Source organism: Pseudorasbora parva, chromosome 7, assembly GCF_024679245.1.
Source record: "Pseudorasbora parva isolate DD20220531a chromosome 7, ASM2467924v1, whole genome shotgun sequence".
Lineage (NCBI taxonomy): Eukaryota > Metazoa > Chordata > Actinopteri > Cypriniformes > Gobionidae > Pseudorasbora > Pseudorasbora parva.
Genome location: NC_090178.1, coordinates 8355645 through 8380588, shown reverse-complemented (window position 1 = coordinate 8380588; position 24944 = coordinate 8355645). Strand labels below are relative to the sequence as shown.

Genomic DNA, 24944 nt, shown 5'->3' with positions numbered 1-24944 from the left:
TCTCTCACAACGTTGCCATAAGAGCCGTTTTTGATTCCCCAAAAAATCTTTCAGAGTTCACTGTTCAGTTTTTTTAAAGAACCAGTCAGTCACATTTTAATAATCTGAGGAACTTTTTTCCACTATGAAGGTCCTTCATGGAACCATGTCAATGCCAACAGAACCATTATTTTGTGTATGTTTTTTTAAACCGCTTTATCATCCACCAGACCAAAAGTAACCACAATTCTCCTGAAGTAATTCTACATGGCAGAGGTTGGAGGTGGGAATATCCTAAATTATTTAAATGTCCCACTTCTGACCTCCTTGAGTTCCACGATTTAAATCAGCACTAGGTAACTTTCGCCCTCGGGGTCCCCCTACAGTTGGGAAACAGTATTGTCCTCTACTACTGTCGTGCATTTGTTTTTATGACAACCATGATAGCCCTGAACTAGTGATGAGCGCGTCGTTTCATAACCCGCGGAACCCGTATGTCCATTTAATGGTCACCGGTGCGGGGCGGGTTGTAAAAATATATACAGTGTTGCGGGACGGGACAAATAATTTAATAAAAGCGGGACCTGCGTGTTGGAAAAAAAGTCGACCCGTGCATCACTAACCGTTACCCTGAACACTGTTCACATGCAGAGTTTGTGTCGCGTGTGAAATGTCTTCATGGCATATGTTTAAGCATGTCATATGAATATAATTTCATGGGTTTTATTTTTTAAAACGCCAAGCGATCGCAATGCTCACGTTTACAAGCCGAAACTCGAAGTTTAAAAGTACGATTAAAAATGATACAGACCCCGTCAGGCAATGGCAGACGTGTCATTCAACCTATTGTAAGTCGATGTATTACCACAAGAGTCTTGAAAAATTATTATGAGGGTTGAAAAGTTACCTAGTCCTGCTTTAAGGCCAATTTAAGTCCAATATTCACATGGAGAGCATTGTGTTTTTGCGTCGAATATGGCAAAAACAGAATCAAAACAACATACAATTTTAAACCTTTGAAAACAACAAACGAATTGCAAAAACAAAGGCATTATTAGATAAAGTTAACAATTAATTGTAACGTTTGTTTTTACGTTTATGTTCATTGGAAGCAGAACTTGCCAACATCTTGCCATGACATCTTGAATCTTAAGCCCATCATGATATAATGGCATCTATTAAAACTCAGTCTTATAGTTAAAGGGAATTGGTTAGATGAATGAATGAATGAATGAATGAATGAATGAATGAATGAATGAATGAATGAATGAATGAATGAATGAATGAATGAATGAATGAATGAATGGGCTACGATTGAGGGACTCGCAAACACGTTTTCTATTCTCTGTGCATGCGCTTGACTGTTGTCTGCTCGCTCGTGTCAAATCTGGTGACGCAATCATTTTAAACAATATACGAAATCGTAGGCTATGTAGTGGAGAAACCGAGCAGAGAAATAGGAGCAGCTCTTATTCAAAATACATGGTAATGTTATGACTATTAAAACAATTATTTGTGTTCTGTTTAGTTGATATGATTCGCCATAGCCCGATCAACTGTGACCACTTAGGCTACCGTAATAACCTATTGTAATTTAATGATCGATTTTCTTATTTGTAAGCTACAAAAATCATTAGTTGACAAAAATAAATCTTGAGAAGAGTGGTCACTTTTTTTAAATCGTTTTTATTATTTCAAACATATACCAGCATGAAGAGAGCAAACCTAGCATTTTAGGGAAGCCATAAAAAATACTTCATTTAAAACATCTGAGATGTGCACGGAAAAACACACATTTTGTGAGAAAATGGAAGGAGGAGGTATAGCAGTGAACTTTAAATCCCCTTTTATTTTTAAATATATCCCACTTAAAGAGACCAACATGTAAGAGAACTAAGCAATGGTGATTCTTTGGGTTTACTGAGGAGGCAGGATTTCTTTGGTCTTGTCAGCCATGAACTTGAGGACGTCTTCGACGTGGGTCTGGACCATGCCGGCCAGGGGGGCGACCTGTGCCTGGACGGATGCGGCCAAAGGCTTGATTTGTTCTTCAATGTTGCTGGAGAGGGGCTTCAGCTGCTCCTGGAGCTTCTCAACCATGGGCTGGAACTGGGCTCTGCTCTGCTCGAGGTAAGCGCTGCAACACAAACCAAAGAGAAGTCATTAATAACATGAATTCAATTGGATCATAATTGTGTTGATTATTTAAGTTCACAGTTGAGATGATGATGGACTTACTTGGCCTTGCTGACCAGCTCAGGGCCCTCAACGTTCTTCAGGTTGTCCACCAGGTCCTGGAAGTACTTGGCGATCTTGTCCAGCTCAGCAGGAGCGTCTCTCTTGACCAGAGATGCTGACTCAGAGCCTGGAACATGAACAGAGATGTTCGATCAATACACTCGTACATCTTGAATGGCATTACTCTCAAGTACTCAAGCTAAATCAGGTGAAACACTTCTAATATGCGTCTGTTCAGGTTACTTTGTTATGTTAAGTGAGTAAAGATGATATATCCAACTCACTGATCTTATGTCTAATAGACTAACTGAGTTGCCATATTGCACAAACAAAATACAACATATCTTTAGAGCATCACAAATTAACATGGTTTATAAAGTCTCACCAATGGCCAGAGCGACAACAAGGACGGCAATGAGGGAGAATTTCATGGTTGCAGGATGGGTGAGAGTTGCCTGAACAGACAAAGATATTCATTCATTTCAGTTTCTAGTCAGATTTCTCCTCTTAAAATTCCATAAAGAATCAACAGCAGAGCTCAACATGACCATTAGCCTTAATGTAGATGTAATCTTACCTTACGTCCAAATGTTCTTAGACCTGATGGTGTGTTCTCTAAGAATCCATGGGTTTTTATAGTCCCGGGACAAGTTCAAAGGGTGGCCTGTGCTGATGAAATCATCTACATTCACTGAACCTTTAGGCTTTACCTGACACTGAAGTGATCGAATCAAAGTTCAACACTAATCTCTTTTACTACGTGCTCAAATTATATACATACATGTACAGCCTTGAGTTTTACTGATAGCTCAGTTTTAATGAATTTTCCTCATTGATTTTATTTTACTAGACATTTTACTTTTACTGTTGTATGGCTTAAAATGTGTTTATATTTTAAACCCTAATAAATATGATGCATGCATGCCCAGCATCAGCAATTTTTATACTACACTGTAAAAACATTTGGTTGGTTTTTGTTGGTTTAACTTAGAAAAGTAAGTAACCTGGTTGCCTTAAAATTTTGAGTTTATTGAAATTAAAAATTTAAGTTGATACAATGAAGGAAATTGGTTTAATAAATAGAAACTCAAAATATTATTGTATCTGAACCACATAAAAGATTTGATAAATCATGATAATAGCACAATTTGGACGCGTCATCAGAAATAAAACACAATTACCCAATATGCCTACAAAATCGTTTAATAATATGTTAATAAAGGTTGTCGATTCTCAAAAAATGTATTGTATTAACTCAAAATTTTCATTTCAATGAACTCAAAATTTTAAGGCAACCAGGTACCTTTTTTTCTAAAAGAATTTAACTAAATAATGAACTAAATGTGCTAAAACTAACTAAATAAAAATACATATATTAGTAGAAAAAACATTAAAAAAAAATAATAATAATAAAAAAAAAAAATATATATATATATATATATATATATATATATATATATATATATATATATATATATATATACATATATATACAAACACAATATTACATATTTATAATATATGTTTTTAAAGTAAAAATGATGTATTTATACATAAAAATGGCTTCCTTTTAAATTTAACAATGGGGGTCCCTGGCACAAGGATCATCATATTTGGGGAGCTCAAAGATGAAAACCACGGTCTGACATAGCCTACATTATACACTTTAAATGAAGAAATGTAATGACAAACAATAAGCAAGCACCTTTCTTTGATTGTCTTTCTTTTTCATTCTAGCACCCATGCAAAAAAAAAAAAAAAAACATGTGAATGTAGTCTTGAGGTTTTATCCTAAAACCTTCTGAGCTAGTATTTTCCCTTATGCTTCGACTTACACGTCAACACAGTTCAGCTCAGCTGTTATTCTATCACAAACTGATTGGGTTTATCTAAGACTGTAGAGTAGGGGAGTATATACGGTCAGGTTAGTTATCTTGTCCCCCTTTGTCATATAAAGCAACTATTGGAGTCCAACGTTAGAAACCAGAACTGAACTTTAAACTCAAAAAACAGATCATTTTGAAGTGGGCATTGTATTGTAGAGTAATACCATGACGATATTAATTCTTTACCAGTGTTGTCATTATAGGATTGTTTAAAATCAATGTGTTAAAGTAGGCTATCAATGAGGATCATAAACAATGTCAAGATCTTTAAGATCTTTTTGATGAAATCGGAGAGCTCTTTGAACCACCCATAGGCAGCAACATTACTTGCAGCAATATTAAAGTCCAGAAAGGTAAAGACATCGTTAATTCAAATCAATGTGACTCCAGTGGTTCAACCTTAATGTTATGAAATGACACACAACGACTTTTTGTGTGTAAAACACAAACAAAAATTATGGATTTATTCAGTAATTTCTTCTAATCTGTGTCATTCTCCTATGCTGTTGTAGTCACATGGACTATTTTAACAATGTCTTTACTACCTTTCTGTTCCTTGAAATTTGCAATGACATTGCTGCCTATAGCTGGTTCAGAAACCTATCAGATTTTATCAAAAATATCTTAACTTGTGTGCTGGAGATATACTACGGTCTTACGGGTTTGGAACGACATGTGGGTGAGTAGGCCTAATTATTGACAGAATTAATGAACTAACCCTTAACGAGTTAGTTCACCCAAAAATGAAATTAATGTAATTAATGACTCGCCCTTATGTTGCTCCACACCCGTAAGACCTCCGTTCATCTTTAGAACACAGTTTAAGATATTTTCAGGAATCAGGAATCAATCCGCCGATTCATAACTGTTTGAATCTTTATTTGAGGATTGAAAACTAAACCGGAAGAGAAGACAATGCTGAATAAAGTTGTTGTTTTTGTGATTTTTTTGGACCAAAATATATTTTTGATGCTTTAAGAGATTCTAATGAACTAACTGATGTCACATATGGACTACTTTGATGATGTTTTTATTCCCTTTCTAGACATGGACAGTATAGTGTGCATTCACTTGCATACACTCTTAGAATAAATATAAAATATCTTAAACTGTGTTCCAAAGATGAACGGAGGTCTTACGGGTGTGGAACGACATTAATCGTTAATGTGACATAATTTTAATTTTTGGGTAAACTAACCCTTTAAGCCAGGATTAGGGATTTGTTGTGTGTGTGTGTGTGTGTGTGTGTGTGTGTGTGTGTGTGTGTGTGTGTGTGTGTGTGTGTGTGTGTGTGTGTGTGTGTGTGTGTGTGTGTGTGTGTGTGTGTGTGTGTGTGTGTGTGTGTGTGTGTGTGTGTGTGTGTGTGTGTGTGTGTGTGTGTGTGTGTGTGTGTGTGTGTGTGTGTGTGTGTGTGTGTGTGTGTGTGTGTGTGTGTGTGTGTGTGTGTGTGTGTGTGTGTGTGTGTGTGTGTGTTCGTTCCTTGTTTGGCAATACTTGTGAGGACACAAATGTCCTCACCTATATAGTAAAACATGAAAATGACCCACTAGTGAGGACATTGGACTGGTCCTCACTAGTTAAAAAGGCTTATAAATCGGCCAAAACATGTTTTAATTTAAATCTGTTGTTCTGCACATGTTTCTGTGATAGGTAGGTTTAGGGATAGGGGTTGGGTTAGGGGATAGAAAATATCATTAACCTGATATAAAATCAATGGAAGTCTATGTAATGCCCTCACTAATATAGTGAAACAAACCTGTGTGTGTGTGTCTTAGACACATTAGCCTACTGTTTTGCATTTTGAGACAAAACAATGGCACTGAAATTATTTTAAGATTACTTTCAGTTAAAACAGCTCAAACATGTATCTTAGGCTTAAATCTTGTCTGTGAAACAAGCAATATTGTTCCTTATTCTGAATCTGTAAATAAAGAGACTGTAAGACCACCTCCGAAACAACAGATGGCGAAGTAGTCGAGCAGCAAAGAAGACGAACAAAGCGTGTCGCAGTGAGTGTTCTCTCTGCGCATGCTCGCAATCGCACTCTCTCGATCACTCACAAGCAGATATCATGGCGGACGTTCTAGATCTTCATGAAGCGGGGGGTGAAGACTTTCCTATGGACGAGGATGGTGACGGTGCCGTTCATTATAATCAAACAGTGCATAAACAGTATTATATTTTAAATGATGTATAAATTACCTATTTATTATTGTTGAATGCGTGTAATACTCGTGTTTATGCTCGGCGGGCCTCGACAGATTAGCACGCTTGCTAATAGTTAGCTAATTCAAACGACTCGCGCGCTGTAGTGAATCTGCCTAAATTCGTCGTCTTGCTTAGGTTCTAGTTTTTACACCTTTACATGTTTTTCATGTCCAAAAATGTGGTTAAATTGTAAGGATACTGGCTCCGCTGTATGACTTCAACATCAGCGTAACGTTTTGTGATGTCGAAAAGACCGTATGCACTATTCATGCCAATCTTTTATTAGAATATATAATTTCGTGCGTACTTTTTACATAGTACTATGTAAATAATAGTTTTGAATACATTGTAAGAGTTACATTTTTCTTTTGTTCACCTTACAGAAAGCATTCACAAGTTAAAAGAGAAAGCCAAGAAGAGGAAGGGTCGTGGGTTTGGATCAGGTAAGTCGTCTCATCTCTAATCTTGTTTGTTTGCAGTTTAATTAATCGTACTAATGATGTTTGCTGCTATATTTCACAGAGGAAGGGGCAAGATCCAGAGTCAGAGAGGACTACGACACTGTAGAACAGGATGGAGATGAGCCTGGGCCACAGAGATGTAAGTGTAACTCACAAAACTATAAATTAAATGCAACTGTATTTTGCAAGTTACTGAATATGAATACTGAATGTGACTCTGTCTGTGAAAACCCTCCTAAAGTCATTTTTTGTGATTCACTGTTTTCTACATAAAATCATCCTACATTTGATGTTGCATATCAGTATCTGACATCCCTCATTTGACCGTTGTGACCTCATAATAGAAAGAAGTGTCTGACAATATAGCCCCTTTCACACTGCGATTCCGGCAAATACACGGATAATGCGACCCGGCATTTGTTCCCGGGCCATTCACACTGCCAGCGAAATGCCGTAATATGTGCGCTTTCACACACAACGCTTAACAGTCCCGGGTCGAGTTGACACGTGACATCCTGATGTGACGTATAATGGCGAGCGATCTCAGCTTCAGCGCGGATAGTAAGGAGCTCCGTTGTCTCGACTTGTGTCCAGTTTGCACACATTTCTGCTTGTTTAATTTGAGTTTCTTTTGTATACGAACACACTCTGCGTTTAAAACACCGACTAGCTCTTCTGGCACTGCAGGGTTGTATTATTGAAAAAACAAGCTCTAGGAGTCGCACGATAACTACGTACACGTTGCGGCATTAGTTTCGGCTTTTGTTCACACAGCGCTCGTCCCGGGTCGAATACCGCAATATTACTAGGTCCCGACTCGGGTCGAATTCGGTAATCAATCCCGGGAAGTGGTTGCTTTCACACAGAAGGCGACCCGGCAATGTTCCGGGAATATTGCGGGTCCGACTTGCAGTTGTGAAAGGGGCTTATGTGACCAGAATTATTGCATTTTAAGCTTAACAGGTAAAACAAATTGAAAATGCCCAGTAAGAACAGATAAGGAAGAGGCAGTTCTGGTGCAAACAAAAAAACATCCTATGCTTTCCATTATGTTAACAGAAACAATTACAGGCAAGAATAGTAGCTGCTGGTTTAACCACGGCTGACAATGTTTTGGTGCTTATGGTTGCAGCTGGAAGAACAAACTTTTATTGTTTGTAGGCCCAGTTTTATAGACGGGGCTTAGATTAACTTTTTAATTAGATTAGCATTTTTAAAAGTGTCTTAGGGAAAAAATACTTGTGTGTGCATCTTGTGACAAAAAAATGGCAAAGTTGCAAAAAAAAGTTGTTTTCTATTAAAACAACTCAAACATGCATTTTAATCTGGGACTAGTCTTAAGCCTTTTCTGTAAATCTGCTTGATTTGGAAGCATTTTTAATGTGTTTTGGTGTAATTTCAGCCGTTGAAGGATGGATTCTATTTGTGACTGGTGTACATGAGGAGGCGACAGAAGAGGATGTTCACGACAAGTTTGCAGAGTTCGGAGAAATCAAGAACTTGCATCTAAATTTGGACAGAAGAACTGGTTACCTTAAGGTTAGTTTTCAGGTTTTTTTATTTATTTCTGGTTTAGAAAAATATATATTTGTAACTTTGAATGATAACTTGTGTGTAGGGGTGTAACGGTTCAACTTACTCACGGCTTTAGGGTTACAGTACAATTCTGTATGTGCTATTTTCAACTGACTAATAAAAAAATATGAATATAAAATCAAAATACAATCAACAGCACAAATACATACAATAGAGCAAAGATGCATATAAAATAAACTGTGCTTTCAGGTATCTAGCAGTTGTTTTCAGGTACAGAATAAAAAAAAAAGCATAATTATAATCTTCACCTGTATAAATTAAATAAAGATTAATCATTATTGAAGTAACAAAAGTTATTCAGTCAAGAGCAGTGAGTGATTTCTTTGTCATTTGTTGTTTGATTAACATTAGACAGCAGGAAAAAGCTTCTTTCTTTTTAAGACATAATGCACGGAAAGAGTACACTACACATGGGAACACGTCTTTCTCAACTGTTTATGTTTTACTTAAGACATACCCTACTGTGTTTACTAGAATAATTGCCAAGGTGGGCATGTTGACAATTGTTGTTTAGTGTGAATTTGTCCGTTCAAGTGCAAGACTTAAAAGAGAACTCAATATTTGTGTGCCAATTGGCAAGTGCCAAATGCATGCTTCAGATGAGTGCACATGCACACAAATCTCTAGCATGCGCAAGTTCTCTTTTGCATCTTGTTCTTGAATTTTTACATGGCAAGGCTTAAATGAATTAGTTTAAACACAAATAGCAACTTGTTGTGTTTAGGTCTCACCTGTGCTCGCGCGATAGTATCAACAACCGTGTGATGACACCTGTGTGTCTATTTTACGCATTGGTTTCAACAAACCATATTATAGATGCGTTGTCAGATTTGAGATTTGTATAGAATGGTGTGGTTGGTCCTTTCACAGAGAACCGTTTACACCCCTAATATATGTGAGTGAATGAATAAGACTGACAGAAACAATATCTTAATAAATATACAAAACTCAATATAAAGTTCATTTTTATAATACATTTTATACGTTTTTGGATTGGTTCCGGAATCTTCTTTTGCTCTGAAATGTTTAGCTATTTCCTCCATTAGTGGAGTTGTTGAATCGGAGGGAATCATCAGGGATGAGTGTTTTTGATTTTGTCCACCAGATGTCAGTGTTTTAAACCAAAAGCAGAATCTTTTTGTCTTATTGATGACCATATTTTTACAGTTTAATATGATCATCTTGCTGCTTTTTTGTGCTTAAGCATTTCAATAATTTTCTTGGGCAATTTTCAGAACCTTGTTTTCCATGATACGGGAGATTTCCTATAGGTTAGTTAGTGTATGGTAGGGTTGAAGCAGCTTTACATGTAGTCTGATGCATAAGGAAAACAAAATGGGAAACACTTTGGGAGTTTCTAAGTCGTCATCTGATTTCTAGGAGATGTCGCATTTTTGATTGGTCCACTAGCACTTAACCATCCAATAAAATGTTTTGTTTACTTAAAAAAAAGTTTGTGTACTGTTCGATTAACTGAGACTTCCTTACAACACTTGCATGATGTTGCCCTTGTTTGTTTAGTTGCTTCTATTGCTCTCCTCTTTTGTAAGTGGCTTTGGATAAAAGCGTCTGCTAAATGATTAAATGGAAAGGTTCTCTAAGCGATGGCACCAAAACTCACTGGTGCAATCTGGACCACAAGCATAACAAACAGTGCTCCAGCCAATAGCCAACAAGAATGACCTGGGGTGGAAATCATTATTGTCGGCTATTGGCTGGAGCACTGTTTGTTATGCTCGTGGTCAAGACTGCACCAGTGTGTTTTGTTTGCCGTTGTGGCGTTATGCGGACTACAGAGAGCATTTTTTTACAGTGTGTTCAGGGGACAGGCAATTAGTGGATAAGTGACATGCATGTTTGCTGTCTGTGACAAAATATTTTGGCCTAAAAACATGTGACATCACTTAGATATACCACAATAAAAGCCGTCATGACTCCAAACTTCCTTATGAATAAGTGGTCATTTTTGTTTACCTCTAAGGATAAATTAAATGCTGGATGTTCAAAATTTTCACTGTTCTTGAATGAATCATTTAGTGGATATACACCGGTCTGTTATTGTAAGGACATTTTCATTCCCCTAAACATAAGAAACAAAAATTGTTGATCAGTTGCTTTACATGTCATTCAGGCATTCTCTTGGTTGGTCCTTGGCCAATAAAAGCTACTTAACGTGACTAGTGATGTGCATCTTCAATAGTTTGTCTGCTCAAGGACTTTTGATAAAGAAAAGTTAATTCCATTTGCACATTTTAAACTTGTGTACACATGCAACATAGTTCTTGCGTCACGTATAAGTCATCAAATGTGGTGTATTACGTTAAATAATTAAACTTTTAAAGCAACAGCCAACCATGGTGTCCTGGTCCTTTCAGTTATGCTCTGTGTAGCTGTTTTTGATCACATGCTCTTTGCAGTTGTATTTTGTGATTTTGGTCCTGTTGCATTTCATTTGTTTTTCATTTGTCATCTATCAGCCATTGAGTAACCCATATTTCTGGCCCTTTTTTTGCTAGAAGATTTTTTTTTCTCAGGTCAAGCTTGCACAAAATGTTTAGTTTGGGCAGTTTCAAGACAAAGAATGTGAAGACGGTTGTTAAATCCAATGGAAAGAAATCCTTTTTGAGGGCTTCATGTGATTGAATCTTATCTTGGCAAGTAATGAGACTTGTTTTTTATAGGGCTATGCACTGGTGGAGTATGAGACTTACAAAGAAGCTCAGGCTGCTATGGAAGGGCTGAATGGACAAGACCTTATGGGGCAACCTATCAGCGTTGACTGGTGCTTTGTAAGGGGACCCCCTAAGAGTAAGAGGAGGTGAGTCAGTTTCTTATGCTTTTACACTGGATTAATATACTCTAACCATTTCACTCGCTCATGCAAACTTAATTTGTATTGGAGACGTGTCTTCCATTGCCTTTGTTAACGATATAAGTTGCAATACAACTTGATTGATGGACAAATGTGCTTTCCTCTAGGGGTGGAAGAAGGCGTAGCAGGAGCCCTGACAGACGGAGACGTTGATTTTTCCTGTGTTTACCTCCAATGTCTGTTTTCCAGCCAGTGTGGCATTATACTTTTCAAGACAGATTGGAGTGTTTATTTCTTTAAATAAGGATTTTAGTGTTTTTGAAGGGGGGTGTCTTTTATTGAAGAAAAGAATGAGACGTTGCTGAAGCATACATGTTGAAGCTGTTATTTCCTTATTTTTTCTTTTTGTATAAAGTGACAGTACACTTTAATGTATGTAGGTTGACATGTCATTCTCTTATTGAGACCTGTTATGAGTAGTGATTTGTATATTTCCAATAAATTAATTTGGTTTAAAGTCTTTGTTTCCTGCTTTGCATTTGAGCCCATTTGGGTTTTAACAATTACAGTTTTAACTAAGAATTTACAAATGTACCAAAATAAATGCAGTACTAAAATAGTATCAAGACAAAAAAAAAAAAAAGACTGGCATTACACTATGCCAGATTTTGTGTTAATTTATGTCCTTGAGTTGCTTTGAAGATTTTTTTACCCTAGTTGTGTTTAAATTATGGCTTAAAATGTGGGTCAAATTAATCAATTTATTAAATGCTGTTTTCATGTTTCACTTTTTAAATTAAATTGGACAAAATATTTTTTAAAAAATATTTGTGCAAGTCACGTGAACTACACAAATACTAGATACTCTTTTAGCTAGTTTTAAACAACCGTATATATATATATATATATATATATATATATATATACACACACACACACACCTTTTTAAATGAGGCAACATGATACTTGTCATTTTAACTAGAATTTACTCAGTGGAGCAGTCATATCTCTATTAGGAAATGTTTTAAAATGCTTGCAGTTTTCCACAGATATGACTTCTGAGGTCATGCCGGAGGAACGTGGGAAATGGCCAGACAACATGCTGATGACATTTTTCCAGCATCAGCAAATTACGTCATAACTAAGCCGGTCACCCATAAATAAAATAGTTGGTTATTGCTTTGTCACAGGTCCGATTTACTTTCATAGGCTCCTCGAGCCGATGCCCACCATGTACTATGTGGTTAACCAACCAGCGTGGAATACTGAGCTCCCACACTCTTCTCACATTTGCCCTTTTTCTGCCCAGAGGCGGAGCTTAATAGGGAACTCCAACCGCCATTGGCTCACGTCTGTGCCCGTCAAACTCAACTCTCTCTCTGACTGGCCCAAACGGTCAGTTGACTCTCCATAGATGGGCGGATTTGTAGCGCCTTGGTTGACATTGTTGTTGTTGTGGGAGTAAGAATGTACTTAGTCGTCAAGTGTTTTTAAGACAAAAAGCAATACCTATTTTTGACATTTACACAACGCCGAAAGCATATTTTCCCCTGAGGAGCTGATTTCCCACGAGCGAAAAGACCAGAGTTGGAGGAAATGAGAGAGAAATTCCGCGAGGCCGCTCGAGGTAAGAGCGCAACTGCATTAGCTTTAGCTCCGCGAGCCTGAAAAACCATCACGAGCGTTTTGTAACGGAACCGGGTCGATTTCCCTCAGCGGCTAAATGTGGCTGATAAAAGGAAAGTATCCGTTATATTAGCCATATCCGTAGTGTGACATAAAAATAGGTGTTTTCTGTGGAAAAACTGTGTGAAAGTAGAGCGGCAATAAGGGAAAGTTGGCCGTTAGGTCATGTTTTAGGTTGGACACTCAGAGGGGACGATGAGCGAATGGGTGACCCTTAATTTAACGGCAGAAACTAGATTAACTAGCAGTTACAAACTATAAAAGTTCGTTACAACTCGTATTAAATCGCTTTTAGTTGTGTATAACAACACTTGATCCCCAGTTTCTGGGCTAACGCAATTTTGTGCCTCAGCAACTTTGAGAGACGCTCACAGTCCGCTAGCCGAGCGGCTAACTATCTGACCAAGCAATGACAGTCTGAAAGAAGGCCAAATTGTGTAGTTATAAAGGTTTATATTAGTAAGAAATGTGTTATAGATTAGTGAAGACTATTGAAGCTATTATCTGGCAGCCTATGACTTGTGGCCACTCCTTCAGCCCAGTGACCCTTCATGCTTCACAGTTATGTTTTTGACATGTATGTGTTTTAACGGCATATGCTGACCTATGCGTCATATTTGCTTTGACATTTCTTCTATAGACTGTACTGTATCTTATTATATTGTCTACAATGTGTGTCCCATTCTGGTTTATATAGTGTTTCATACAGTGTGTGTTACATGCTGACCTGATCTGCATCCTCACTTGTTATAATCACATAATTGTTAATCAACACAAATTTTAGCTGGATTAGTATGTTGTTATATGAATATGAGTTTTACGTTACTTGTGTAAAAAAATTAACAGCAATTTTAAGAAAAATCTAACCCCAGTCATGTAGAAAGTCATATTTATACATCATGGAACTTGGGCACTGCCATGTTCACATGTCATGCAATTGACTGTTAACATATTCACATTATAAGCAGTCAACAAGCTATATATAGCAACAAGAGGTCGGTCATAGACAACGATTGAGAATAAATTGCAGCACATCAGTTGCCACAATCAAAGGACATAACTTACTGTGTCAATGTAAAGTACTTAACCTCTTTATATGAGGTTTCATTTCTTTATGGTACTTAAATGCAAACAAAAACTTCAGCATTTTGGTATGTAACACAGTTTCTGCCAATTTATTGAGTAGTATTGAATCTGAAGAGCTTTCATCATATTCATATACGACAGATGCACTGCACCGATTCTTTCCGAAAACGCATAAAGGCATGCAGTGACTGGATCTAAAGAATCTTAAGCACACACACTCCATGGATAACTTTCACAAATTCGCTATATGTTCCTGGGATACGTTCTTCATACGTTAGTTGGATTTGATTGTTGACGATCTGGCATGATCTCTGATTGTTTGGTCCTTTGACGCTCTTCCTGGACTTGCTGTCAAAGCAACAGATCCATAAACTTAAACATACTCGGGAGCAGGCTTATTTAATGTAAACAGGATTATATTGCATCTTTTTAAGCGGCATTGATACTTAAAATGTGTTACAATCACTGATACTTTATTAGGTAACACTTTAAACACAGCCACTTGATTGAGAGATTTATTGTTGATAAAATAATTACTTTATTGGAATCTTACACACACGCTGTAATGTTACTTTGAGCTGTGCATTAATCTGAATGATGACAGACAGATGTTATGTGATTGCTTGATGCAGTGCAGGAAATGCAGAGAACTTGATCTCGACCCTTAGATATGAATGCTGTCACGTAACATATCTGCTTCAAATTGACTTAAAAATTAAATGAATTGCTAATTACACCATTGAAATAAAAATGTAAAGGGTGTAAAAATACTATAACATTTTAAATAAAAAAATTGGGGGAAAAAACATTTATCATTGATCTATTTAAACTTTTATGTTGGTTTGGCTGTTTCTATAGTAGCCATAGGCATAATAATAATAATAAAAAAAGAGTAATTGAGAATTCAGATTTTTTTTCTCCTCACAATTGCGAGTTATAAAGTCACGTTTCTGAGATATAAACTTGCAATTGTGTGATATAAAGTCACAATTCTGACTTTTTTCTCAGTTAGAATTGTGACTATATCACGCAATTGCTTTCTAAAAATGTGAATCCGGAAGGAGTGCATTTGCACAGAAATAAGTTTTTCTTTTCATTTTGGCCATGTTTAGCATGAAAATCCAACTCTTTTATAAAGCACCCCATGATAGCTGAACAGTTTTTCTTCTTCTTCGTGATTGCAGTTTTACTCAGTGAACCAAATGTGAATGTGAAATTATAAATGTAAGTTAATAATCTACTTTTTCTGCAACTGTCCTACTTATTCTGTATTTTCTTCTTCTGGTGGAATTTGACAGACATCAGAGTGTGGCGCAGCCATTACCGAACCCCGCTTAAAATGAAAGCTGTGGGCATTTGCTGCCATGGTTTGAATCCCTACAATGTGTGTGTACGGTTACACTCAGCTCTGAATTATTCAGCTCTGTATTTACAAGCTCTTTTGTCAGCTTGTTGTTTAGTGAAGGCAGCCACCCCTAAACATGAAAGTAGGACATGCAAACAAAGTCTTGGGCTTTTAGACTGTTTCGACTTGTTTTTTTCTCTTGTGTGGACCTTGAAAATAATCATAGCTATTGCTAAGCCTTCGTAGTTTTAACAGACCCACTCTTCAGCTTCATTATGGTTTTGTACTTTTTTGTTATTGCATAGTTGACATGAATTAACATTTTTGTAAGGGAGAGTATGTGGTAGATGTAGTTTTTCATCAACTTTTTCTTTTTATTAGTACTTTTCTAGTATGTCACATCACTAGTAGTTCATGTGCTTTTACAAAGTAGTGTTTACTACTTTGGTTGTACTACTTTCAGTTGGTTGGTTTTTGTTGGTTTAACTTAAAAAAGTAAGTAACCTGGTTGCCTTAAAGTTTTGAGTTTATTGAAATTAAAAATTTGAGTTGATATAATGAAGGAAATTTCTTTAATAAATATAAAATCAAAATATTATTGTATCTGAACCACATTAAAAAAATTGATAAAGCATGAAAATAGCACTATTTGGCATGTTTCACTGCATCATCAGAAATAAAACACACACAATTAACCAATATGCTTACAAAATCTTTTAATAATATTTTAATAAAGGTTGTCGAATCTCAAAAAATGTTCATTGTATTAACTCAATTTTAATTTCAATGAACTCAACATTTTAAGGCAACCAGGTAACTTTTTTCTAAATAATTTTTTACAGTGTATAAATATAGCATGCAGCGTCTAGAATAATATGAAGTCATGAATGATGCATGCACAATAATTATAATACAATTTAAAAAATGTTGTTTGGCATAATTTTAGATTGAGTTTAAGCATGTCACACCCCAAGTTTCACTGTCACAGACTTTTTGGTTTATGTCAAAACCAGGATGTCTTAACATTTTAACTGTGCCGACCTATTAACCCGCAGTTGTCCATTCGATAAGTTTTGAGTGTTCAGACATCATGATTGTGTGTTGCTCTTGGGTTTACATCCACTGTTCTATCATTGTTTTACCAGGCTTGCAGCTTGCACAGTATCAAAGGCCTCTTTTAATACTAGGAAAAATGTTTTTCTTGTATGTTTTGCAGTAAACAGGTTGAAAGTTACATGATCTTAGAGCTTTTTCCTCTGAGTGAGTCATACTCTATTTACAGCACACCTGAAACTGAAGAACAAGAGTGTGGACTGTGCTTTGGAGTTCTGTACTCCATTATTTGTTAGTCTGCTACATGGCTGTGTCTATATGATATTATTATTATTATTGGTAATTGGGAACTTTAATTCTTTTAACAGTTTAGAGAGAGTGTTAATGATGAAATCATGCTTAAAATCTATGCCGATAAGCATGTTTAAGTGGCCAGTATAGTTCATCAATGGAGTCAGGAATTGTTAAATAATCAATTATTTGGGTTGGGCAAGTTTGCATCAGTTTGCACATGTTACGGTCACTGTTTAAAAGTGATAGTGGTACCTGCCCAAGATGATGTATGCTACTTCAGACACCTGATAACTGATGCTTTCAGTGCTTTACGTCACTCTTTACTAGGGATGTCCCGATACCAATATTCCAGTCGGTACCATTACCATTAAAAAATTGACGGTTCTCTGCACCAATTTCAGTTACACAGTAAAATCTGTTAGAAGTATTTAACTTTTTTTATTTAATTATTAATTCAGTTCAATGAGTTTACTTATAATGATGATCATAATAAGTAAATGCATATAAAACTTTAAAGGCTACATGCTGCTTAAAAGTAATATTGTTTTATATAAAAGATTGTGAACAATAAGCAACCTTCTAAGTGCACCTAATAACAACAGTAGCCTAATATATTTCTGTCAATTTCTTAAACTCTTTCCCCACCAGCATTCTAAAAAAAGTTGCCAGTCACTGCCAGGGTTTTTGACTATTTTCTCAAAAATTAAAGCCCATAGAATACTTTGTTTTATTAAAAACTGAGCATGCAATATATCAAAAGAAATATCAAGTTTTTGTCAAAGACTACATCCAGATCAGATTCGGAGTTATGATCAAACACAGATGGAGTAGATTGAGTCTATCAAACACCCTTAATGCTTGCACAGTTCTGTAGCTCGTCCTGGGTCTACACTTCATTCAGTAACATTAGATAGTTTTGATTGATATGATGTTTAATATGATGCTGATGATCACATTTAGGGATGCACGATATTGGATTTTTGCGGATATCTGATATGGCGTTTATTTTTTTATTTTAGCACATTTTTGCCGATATATGTTTATTTTTTCCCTTTGTTTGGAAACAACACCATTTTGAGCAAAAACAATTTTTTTCATTCTGGTTTTTAGATTTCTGAGGTCTCCTTACTAAAAGGATTCTTGTTGAAGATAAATACATGTTAAAAAAGTTATTTTTATGATAAGTGTATATTAAAAGTTCTGAAAATAACAATAATAAAGTCAGTAATTTTTCACCCCAGAGGCAGCCTTTAACCTAAATATTGTATTTTTGGATTGTATTTTTTAACGTTTGTGCACATGAAGTGGGGGTGGCATGACCTCCATTGATGCTGTCTTTCAATTCTACAATTATTGTAGAGCTCCTTGGATTATTTTTCATCATCCATTTCACGTCGGTCACGTCCTTCTGTTTGTGCATTCAGAAATTCAAGGCAGCATTTAAAAACAGTCAATATAAATCACTGTACATGCAATGTATTTGCTTGTTTTCACTTGAAGAATGACTGCAGTGCTGACATGGTCTTATCGCTGTAGCACTCCTTGCACACGCAAGTTATTGCAGGCGCATATCGACACGTTATCATAACGGCAAGGCATGTTGTCATAATTTTTTCATATTGACCGATGGCGATTTTTATATTTTAAGCGTTTATCGGCCGATTCTGATGTTGTGCTGATAATATTGTGCATCCCTAATCACATTATTTTACATGCATTTGCTAACATACGATCACTTGTTTTACTGAGTCTTCCTTTCGTGTGTTTTTGATCGGGAGATACTGTACTCATTCAGAAGACAGCACTCAGTGAAAACATTGAAACAGTGAAAATTCTGTCTTTGGCTAGGAAACATTTTCTCACATAAAATAGAAAAAAAGAAAAAAACTGAACTTTTATTTTGACGGGTTGCTGTGAAGACGTTTTAGTGTCTTTGTGTTTATGGTTTGACGATAGTTTTTTTTTCTCAAATGAGACTGTAAATGCTTCTGAAGTGACTCAGAGCAGCTCTGCAGATGCGTTCATGTCCTCATATAATGACATGGCAGAGGCTAAAAAGGACAGCGAGTGTCACGCGTGCATGTGGGTAAATGAAGCCGCACGTCTGCCCAATTTGTTCACAGAAACACACAGAACATGCAAGATTAATTTTTAAATAGTATTTTGCAGTTTAATACTCACTGACACTAGTAGTGTTGTCAAAAGTACTGACCACGATACCAAATCGGTACTCAAATTAAAAAAACACTACATTTCAGCGCTTTCGAGTGGAATCGTAAACCCCTCAATGACTGGGCATTGTGCTCACACACTCATCAAATATATCTGGTCAAATATATCTGGTATATCAAGGTGCTGCTTGTGTTTTCAAACGATCCCGCATTCAAACACTTCTGTGTGCTTTCAAACGCGTTGATCATTGCCTAATGGGCATGTGAGCACAGTGGCCAGTCAGAGTCACATTTTTTTTTTTTCAGCACCGATTTGGTATTGTGGTCAGTACTTTTGACAACACTAGACACTAGTAAATATTTGCTACTGTCTGGAGCCCTGCACTTAGATTAACATGGAAGCTGAAAGCAGCTGCCTACTGAATCAGTACTACAGAAATGCTGGTATTGTCACGTTTTCAGTACAGAAGTACCGGTACTTGTGACATCCCTACTCTGTATTCATGTGTAATTGCTTTTTCACTTATTTATTTTTGAGAGCTAATTGTGAACTGGGTGTCAGGTAAGAACCTGCAGGTGCTACTTGTTAATTATGAAAATTTAAGGGGTGTCCCCTCACCAGTGGGTTTGAGAACAGCAGGTGAATGAGAGTAGGTGGAGCAGAGACTCCATATCACTTACAGTGTTATCCAATGAGCCAAAATGCTCCCACAACAATCATCTACCCCAACAAACACAGACACCATATTAAATTGATATGAGACCCTCAGCTAAGCTTTAAACTTTTAACTCTATAGATAACTTTTTTTGCTTCACTGTAAACCCAAATAAGTTGGCAAAAATTGAAATGTATTGTTGTTTCGATGGATTTGAGCCGAATTCTGACTCGTGCAACACTTTTTTGGGGGGGGGGGGGGTTGCACCAATGTTCAGGTTTATTGTGCGTCGTGAGGTGTTCGTGCCGTGTACAGGGGGAAACGAGAGGCGACAAATCTCTCAAGATCGGGAATCGGATGGTCAGAGGAATTTCTGGCGTGTCAGAAATTCTGATCGCCCCTCGTGAGGTTATCGCACCAGAGTCCTGCAACGGGTCGGGTACCCGCGGGTATCCGCGGGTACCCGCATAAAAGTGGCTAAAACGGGTGGATTATGACATTTATAAAATTCACGGGCGGGGATGCGGGCGGATAATTAACTCTGTGCGGGCGGGTAGTAGCGCGGATGGGCGGATGAAAAATATGTGCAATATTTCTGTGGCAAAGTGAACGCGAGAGCAAGAGAGAGAGAGACCAGGGCGTGATTGTGAATGAGCGTCACCTGCGAGCCACACCGGTCTCGAGTCCTCTGAGGGAGCTCGGAAGCATATAAGGACGAGAGATCACCAGACCTGGATTTGACGTTGAGTTGTGTTTATGTTTTATTATGCGTGTGCGCATGGGAGATGTCCATGAAGGGCTACTCACGTTACTTTCGTTTTGTTTGGTTAAAGTCTTTTAAATGTTCGCTGGTTCCCGCCTCCTTCTTCCCCCATCCAACATATTGTAGGCTATTACAATTTCTATGTCCAAATTACCATTACACATACACGCAACAATGATATACCATTTGACCCATCACGTCACCACCACTGCGACATTGAAACTTTTGTTGATGCCTCTCGTAGCGCAGAAGGAGCGAGCGTTGCAGGAGTAGCAATGGATGAAGTAAAAGTAAAGCTGGTGAGTGGAGTAGCTATATGAAATTGTTGACAATGAGTCTTTAAAGGCACTTTTGCCTGTTTCATTAGCCCATTCATGACGCTGTTGATGTTGAGAAAGGTGTAGGATAAAAAATAAAGCATTTTAATTTGAATGTTTTAGCGTGTGTGATTTATCGCGGGCACGGGTCGGGTAACGGGCCAAATATTAACGGGTCTGGGCGGGTACGGATTTAATTTTGAAATTTTCACGGGTCACGGGTCGGATCTGGTGCTAAACCTTGCGGGTACGGGCGGGGGCGGGTCTCCAAAAATGGACCCGTGCAGGACTCTGAATCGCACAGCTGAAGTAAAGCCATGAACTGATTGTCCTATTTTCCCTCACTGCGCCTGCACAAAAGCAGAAGTGTAACCATTTAATTTTTAAAAGCAGCAAGGAAGAAAACGAAAAGAGGGAGATCATTAAGTTATGTAGGCAGCTATTAAAATGGCAGAAATTAAAGGGGGGGTGAAATGCTGTTTCATGCATACTGAGCTTTTTACACTGTTAAAGACTTGGATTCCCATCCTAAACATAGACAAAGTTTCAAAAACTAATGTTGGACCTTTGATAGAGTATTTCTGTGTCAAAAATACTCCTTCTGGTTTTTCACAAGTTTCGGAGAGTTTTTTTTGAGTATGGGTCGACTCAGGGGCGTAGCCATCTTTTCAGAAGTGAGGGGGACAGAAATGTCGTAATACCATTTTTTTTTTTTTTTGGACCAATATAATTTATCGCATCTCTTGCTTTTAATTGGGCAAGATATCAAATACACTGCTGAACAATAACCAATAATTAATATCTATAATATTATTCTCCTATTCTCCTTTTTTTTTTTTTTTGCCAATTTTATGATTGGTTTATATACTACAAACACTTGTGCATTAAGACACCATAGATTTTATGCAATGTAAAAAAAATATATATATATTCTGATGTAACTCATCTGTTCTCTATGTGAATATATAGTAAAATATAATTTATTCCTGTGATCAAAGCTGAATTTATCATCATTACTCCAGTCTTCAGTGATCCTTAATCATTCCCATATGAGGATCTGATGATCAACACACATTTAGGATTATTATCAGTTGTGCTGCTCATGGTGATGCTTAATTTTCTAAACATTTGTGGTAAAATTAAAAAAGAGAGAAATTAATACTTTTATTGATCAGACATGCATTAAATTGATCACAAGTGATATTTTTAATATTACAAATTAGATAATTTATTTAATAAATGCAAATAAATGCTGTCCATTGAACTTTCTATTCATTAAAGAATCCTGAAAAATAACATGTAGGCTATCATGGTTTCCACAACATTTGGGGAACTGTTTTCAACACAGATAATAATCATAAATGTTTCTTGATTATGAAATCCTCATCTGAGAATGATTAGTGAAGGATCATGTGACACTGAAGACTGGAGTAATGATGATAAATTCAGCTTTGATCACAGGAATAAATTACTATATATTCACATAGGGAAAAAAAGCGGTTTTAATTTGTAATAATGTTCAAAATATTACTGTTTTAACTATTTTCGATTACATAAATGCAGCCGTGGTGAGCAGAATAGGGCCTACTAAACATTAAAAAAAGCTGCATTATTCATATGATACTTTATTGTCAATAACTAGCCTACATTGAGATGACTTAAAAAACACACATAAAGCATATATTGTCGCACTCGTCTGATTGTCGTCGTCACGTTTCATCACTCATAACGATTGTTTTCCTTCAGCTGCTACGAATCCACTTTTGGACTTTCTGTGAGAGCGCCCTCCTCATATTAAGATTCGGAAAAAATTACAGGTCATGCATAGATATTTTTTTGTCTCTGAATTTAAATCTTGATGTATTCACATTGGTTTCTATGTAAATACACTTGCCCCTGACCTCAAGAAGCGCGCTATCAACCGAGTTTAGAGAAGGCTGTCGTTAGCGTCCCTGTTAACTTGTCCGCCCCCGCACAGGGTAACACCGGTTCGAATCCTGCTCGGAGCGGGTCGACTAGGATCGGTGAGACCCAGTAAAAGTGCGGGGGACGAAAATACATTTTATTAAAAGTGAGGGGGACACGTCCCCCGCGTAATCTACGCCCATGGGTCGACTTGACGTTAATAGAACGGAAGGTCCTTGTATGGGCCGTACGGGCTCTTCTCCCGGAAGGGTGCGCGCGCGCGTGACTAGAGCGAGAGAGGAAATGCACGCCCATAAACACTCTCAGCTGCAGATCCAGTCGTCCGTGAACACTAATGTCGGTTATAGTCCGCGCCGAGCTCCACTTCATTCCTCCACTTTGACATCAAGCGACTTCAACGCTTCAGCACAGCATTCCAGGAAGGCAGCGCTGCATTTGAACCGATTTGAACGCAGAAATGACGGGAAGCTTCACAACATCACTTTAGTCGCGTCACAAAGTGGATCTCCACACTCCAAGAAGTGTGTTTTTGACGGAGCGGTCCCAGCGATAAAGGTTCGGTCCTGCTTTGGAAGCAGCCGGTGAGTAAAACTGCTTCAAATGTCTATGCTGTCGGCTCGTCGCGTGAGTAAACATCTGAAAACGACATGATCGCGTGCTTCGTCATTCAAATGAGCTAACGGTTACTCCATTGCTGTTCTCTGTATAATGTTACAGTAGTCTGACGTGCAAAACCGTCTTGTTTGCTACTGCTAAGGTTTAGTTGCATACAATAGTCCATAAACCGAATCATGTCCTCATAAACTGCGAGTAAAGACACACAAATGTTGACAGGCCACTAAATACAGTACATACCACAGAGACGGACGTCCTGCTGTTGCTGTTTCTCCTGTTCAATTTATTTCAGCCTCCTGATCTGATTCTGGATCATATATCTATTAGCTGAGATCGATAGCCATGGGTTTCTCCACGGTTGAGGACGTCATCGCTTTGCGCGCTCGTCATTCTTTAGCTCCACCCACACGATACGCCTCCAGGTGCTCGGTTTTTTCCAGAAAGACTCGGTACAGCCCATATTTCTTTTATAAATATAATAAAACTAAAGACTTTTCGGAGCTATGAAGGATGCAATGCTACTCTATAGTTACTCAAGATTGACATGAGATTGAGTGTTTCACCCCCCCTTTAAGTAAAATGTTGTGCCTCCAGTTTGTGTTGTAAAATGATGTTTCTCTGACGTCATTCGTCGCGTGAATGGTGGAGGGATGAGGGAAGCGAAACACAAAAGTGAGTGAAAAAAAACAAAAAAACATGCATCCATTGTTTTAACATTTGCAGGTCACACTAGGGCTGGGCGATATGGAGCAAAAAATATATCTCGATATATTTTGCTATATCTCGATATACGATATATATCTCGATATCTTTACAGGAAAAATAACCCCCTAAAAACTACAGCAAAAACAAATATGCCAAATACCACAAAAAATTTTTTTTTTAAATTGAAGTGCAAAGAGGTAGTCAAGTGCTTTTGCGACATTTTTAAAAAAAACTCCCTGATTACATAAATAATAATAATATAACTGTAAAAGAAAATAAATAATATTGCCTTCTTTTCATTTATTTCATGCTTTCAAAAGATGAATCAAAGACTCCCTTTTTTACAGTTAAAGTAAGCAGTAAGCATTTTGCAGAAAGATGGGGGCATGACTGAGATATAAATAAACTGATTTTGTCATAACACCATTTCCTGTTAAATTTGTATCAAAATTCAAACAGTGATGTTTGTCATGAGTTTGACAAAATTCAAACTCATCATGCAGATCATGTAGGCTACACATGAGCTGAATTTCACTTCTTTTCCAGTTACAGAACGAAATATGAATGTCAGAAGGTAGGCTATATGATAATATGATACAGTACAACTTACAGAAGAGCGCGTGTCTCAGGACACCCGGGATGTCGCGTTTTTCACTCTTGGTTAAAACGTGAATAGACCTATTAATCATAATCCCGTGATAAAGCTGACAAAATAATAATAGTAATGATATTGCAATACTTTTTAAATGTTTTCAAATGATATGCGAACATTTTGACATTTTAACCGAAAACTATGCGATCAGTTAGACACAGATCATAACTGGCATGATTGCGACCGCTTCTCGCACCAGTAGTGTCAATCACCTGACTGTGGGTGAAACGTGTGATTTGAACTATGATGAACATTAATATTTCTTTATGAATTTTAGCAAGCAGTTGTGTTAGAAGGAAAACATGGTCTCTAAACTGAGTCCTGAACAACGTGCGCGCTTGTCAACATGATAACTAATCCTCACCTGGTTGTGGAAGCAGCCGTGTTCAATGAGACGACACGCGAGGGGAGGGGGAACAAAGCAAGAGGCGGGAGGCGCGCGAGGCTCCGCGAGCACAACACAGAGAAGGCAAACGAGCAAAGTGGCAGAATCAG

General features: G+C 37.3%; 3 protein-coding genes across 7 annotated transcripts in view; 2 read left to right on the top strand and 1 right to left on the bottom strand.

The window, feature by feature from the left end:
* Window positions 1-1647: 1647 nt before the first annotated feature.
* On the bottom strand, window positions 1648-2648 carry LOC137083491 (type-4 ice-structuring protein LS-12-like). The gene is made up of 3 exons (XM_067449440.1): window positions 2603-2648; window positions 2218-2371; window positions 1648-2116 (listed from the first exon to the last, which is right to left on the bottom strand). Exons 1-3 carry the CDS (start codon window positions 2646-2648, stop codon window positions 1897-1899), a joined length of 420 nt encoding a protein of 139 aa, XP_067305541.1. The 3' UTR covers window positions 1648-1896.
* A 3439-nt stretch (window positions 2649-6087) lies between these two features.
* Window positions 6088-11697, top strand: rbm8a (RNA binding motif protein 8A). 2 transcript variants are annotated; one of them, XM_067447977.1, is made up of 6 exons: window positions 6088-6241; window positions 6695-6754; window positions 6834-6911; window positions 8175-8311; window positions 11050-11186; window positions 11348-11697. In XM_067447977.1, the coding sequence occupies exons 1-6, from the start codon at window positions 6175-6177 to the stop codon at window positions 11391-11393; spliced, it is 525 nt and encodes a 174-aa protein (XP_067304078.1). In that variant the 5' UTR covers window positions 6088-6174; the 3' UTR covers window positions 11394-11697. The 2 variants fall into 2 exon arrangements, with proteins under 2 accessions (XP_067304078.1, XP_067304079.1); XM_067447978.1 differs by having other exon boundaries at window positions 6095-6235.
* An 890-nt stretch (window positions 11698-12587) lies between these two features.
* Window positions 12588-24944, top strand: part of otud7b (OTU deubiquitinase 7B) — a 42921-nt gene continuing 30564 nt past the window's right edge. For all 4 annotated transcript variants that reach the window (XM_067447976.1, XM_067447974.1, XM_067447975.1 and 1 more), the window contains exon 1: window positions 12588-12807. The gene's annotated coding sequence lies outside the window, so the exon portion shown is untranslated. The remainder of the gene's footprint in view (window positions 12808-24944) is intronic.